The sequence below is a fragment of the Pyxicephalus adspersus genome, chromosome 9 (assembly GCF_032062135.1).
Source record: "Pyxicephalus adspersus chromosome 9, UCB_Pads_2.0, whole genome shotgun sequence".
NCBI lineage: Eukaryota > Metazoa > Chordata > Amphibia > Anura > Pyxicephalidae > Pyxicephalus > Pyxicephalus adspersus.
Genome location: NC_092866.1, coordinates 49,133,397 through 49,136,770, shown reverse-complemented (window position 1 = coordinate 49,136,770; position 3,374 = coordinate 49,133,397). Strand labels below are relative to the sequence as shown.

Here is a 3,374-nt window from a genome sequence, read left to right as displayed (position 1 = left end):
GAATCTGCATATGAGTTTATCTAAGACCTAAAAGGATGTAACATTACAACATCGTGGGCCAGATTTATTAAGTCTATCCAAGACTGGAGATAATAGACTCTCATTGGAGAACATTGGATACCCAGCAAACCTTGCATTTCCTGAAAATGAGATGCATTTCCTAAAAATGATTTGCTATTAGTCTGCAAATGATTCAATCCTGGACCAGATCTATTCCAGGGTTACTGGATCACCCAGGTTCTCCCATGATAGTCTATCTTCTCCAGTCTTGTGGAGCTTTAATAAATCAGGCCTACTGTTCTCAATTACATATTTCATGTTCCAAATGACTGATGTGTGTTCTGTTGAGTTTGTACCCAATCAGCAAAATACAATAGAACACAAAGTACTACACCCAACATGAAAAATCATAACACAGGCCTACAAAATATAATGCCATAAATGCATGGCAATATTATTTACATAACATTTATTGCTAATATAGGATAAGCTCCAAATCAACTAACCCAACAACACCCAACACTTTGTTTTTGGGGAGAGGAGGGAATACTGAGAACTATGGTCAGATTTGATTGCTGTCTATGTCTCCAAAGAGAAGATTTATTTTCTCCTGTTCTGTCAGACAGATAAGAGTGGCTATCATTGTTGAATATTTGATTTGATTCCGGCATACATTTTTTTTATTGTACTCTGTATGCTTTTGAGTCCCAAAGCAAGCAAAGCTTAATGCACGATTGTAAAGAGCACAGCTGCACAAAGCATAGGTATGTCAAGAGTAAGACCATGCTATAAGAATTGGTTTCTTAGAGTATTTAAACAATTACTTTACATTTGTTACATATAGAGTATAAATTGTATTGCTGGGTAGGCATACATTGCATGTGGACCTTCAGCTGTGGATGAAATGTACCTACAATAAAATGAAAATAATAAACTTTGTAATTCTGTCCAATTACTGGTATGCAGATTTCTGATAAGATCTTATGTGTTGTCTGGATCATCACAATACTCTGTATATTAAGGAATGAGGAAATACAAGTCTTAGTATGCGTTACCAGATCTTGGTGGACAAGACATGCTAGACAAGACATGAGTGTCCAGTTTCTCAACAGCTGAAGGACTTTGGTTGCAACTGGTAATAGAGATACGTATGAGTAAGTCCAACAGTATAACACTACAATCTCCATGACTTAATCTTGAGTCAGAGAACAGTAACTAGGCCCTAAAGCCCTCACTGTACAATCAGTGGTTTCTGAATTGCACCGTCCACAGTGACAATCAACAGCCACTGGATAAGTGTAGTAAGGATCCACATTATCAGGACATCCAGGAATTTTCACCATTTCGTAAATGACCTCAGTGTACGTGCAGACGACCTGCTTTTCAGATTTATGTGGGTACATTAAATTTGGATCCTGAAAGGTTAAAAGGTAAAGATTAGGAACAAATAAAGGTCCAAAATACATGCAAATGTAAGTGAAACCCTGGGAGACATAGAACTAGTGCATGCTAGATCAATATGTTACATCTCAGTTCAAAGATGCCTTGATTGTCCCTCAGCTTTAAAGTTTTTAGGGATTAGGTGAGTAAAAATTTAGAAAGAATTACAGAATGGGGTAAAGGAAAGATAAGGTTGGAAATGCAGGTGATGAGAAAGGGTGAATTTTTAGCATGGATGAGTACAGTATAGAAGAACAATAAAAGAGTAAAAATATAGGAAAAAAATTGGGGGTGGTGGTAATACTGAATTTGTTGGTGTGGTTTGAAGCTATGTTGCATGTGTTTTTTGATGATCATCTGAATCCCAACCTGTAGAACCGGGTTTTAAGAAATGCGCTTTCAATATTTTGCCAGTTCCATAATATTTCACTTCATTAAATGGGCAAAGTACCAGGTTCTCTTTGAGAAGACCAAGTTGTCTCCCCCTATTCACCCTTACAAGGTTACATGTTCCAATATAGGTAGAAATACCAGGGAGTGTGGCAAGGTAGGTTTTGGGGATATGAGTGTGTGGGTACTGCCCTATCAATGGACCTGTTTACTTTATCCTAAATGGAAACAAAGTCTGAGTATAACATGTGTAAATACGGCTGTATGGTATTTACATGTACAGTATGGGTGGTTGGATTCCTATGTTCATATATTAACCTTTTGGATAGAGCTATTTCAGGTCCCAACCTATACCAGTTCAAGCATGCTTTACCACCTCCAATAGACACAGTATATTTCAATAAAAAATATGTGAGCCAAAAAAACTGATCTATTGAAAAAGCCATAAAAGTCTTCTTCTACCAGTGTATAATTGTGGACAGTGGTGGTTCCCTTTATTATGATACATATAAAAAACTCTAACACAAATTTAAAAGACATGATCAAACAATATGATCACATGCTTACATATCTGTTATTTGACTTTTAAAGCCGAAATTCCATGCATCTTGCATAGTTATAAGCACACTTTGGCTTTCCAACTTTTTTGAGATACCCATTACTCGCTACTATGTTTTAGCCGGCAGTTTGTTCTTTGACAGATTATCCTCATCATACCGTTGTGCTATGTTTACCATAGAACATAGGTTCTGAATACAGAATCTTTAAATAAACTCTTTATCACACTCACCTTTGTGTGACAATATCCCGAGCAAAAAGTTGCATTCACAGAGATGCAGGCTCCACATTCTTCCTTTTCCAGCACAATTGTAATATTGGACAGCTCACAGGCTGTGCAGAGAAAAACATTCCAGCACAGAACCAGCACGAAAATAAATATCTTCTCCATCCTGTAACACAGATAACACAGTTTATCCTAACGTACGTCTATATTTGTGTTAATAAAAGCTTCATAAAAAAGCTAATATTGCTTTCATGGTAACTGTATTTTACTACACCTATCCTCACTTCTCCAAAACCTTTTCTATATATTTTGGGTTTACATTTTTGTATACATGAACACCTGAAACTGTCAGGAATAGCCATGGAGGTATAAATATAATTAGTGGAAAAAATGCATCATTGTACTAGCTTGGATGGGAAGATTTTGTGTTTATTGTTACAAAAAACACAACTATAACCTTTTAGTAGCTGGTGATCAAAGTGCCTGTTAAACAAATTAGATTCATCATCTAAATTAATTATGGTCTTTCCTTATTACTGGGTGGGGAAAAAGATTTTATGGCATGAGGAAAAGACCTAAAAAGTGGGGAGGGTTTATTTTGGATTTCCCACTTGATTATAATACAGTGCTTCATTTAACTCAACAGTATCCTACAACAGAAATATTTTTGATGCGTTCATGGTGGCTTTCAATGGCCTAATTTGAGCTTCATATGCAAAGATCATATTCACATAGGACTTTCCTACAGTATGATTATTAT

At 36.1% G+C, this 3,374-nt stretch overlaps 1 protein-coding gene across 1 annotated transcript; it reads right to left on the bottom strand.

Annotated features, from left to right (window-relative positions):
- Nucleotides 1-572: 572 nt before the first annotated feature.
- On the bottom strand, nt 573-2,779 carry FSHB (follicle stimulating hormone subunit beta). The gene is made up of 2 exons (XM_072422834.1): nt 2,621-2,779; nt 573-1,415 (listed from the first exon to the last, which is right to left on the bottom strand). Exons 1-2 carry the CDS (start codon nt 2,777-2,779, stop codon nt 1,191-1,193), a joined length of 384 nt encoding a protein of 127 aa, XP_072278935.1. The 3' UTR covers nt 573-1,190.
- Nucleotides 2,780-3,374: the final 595 nt, after the last annotated feature.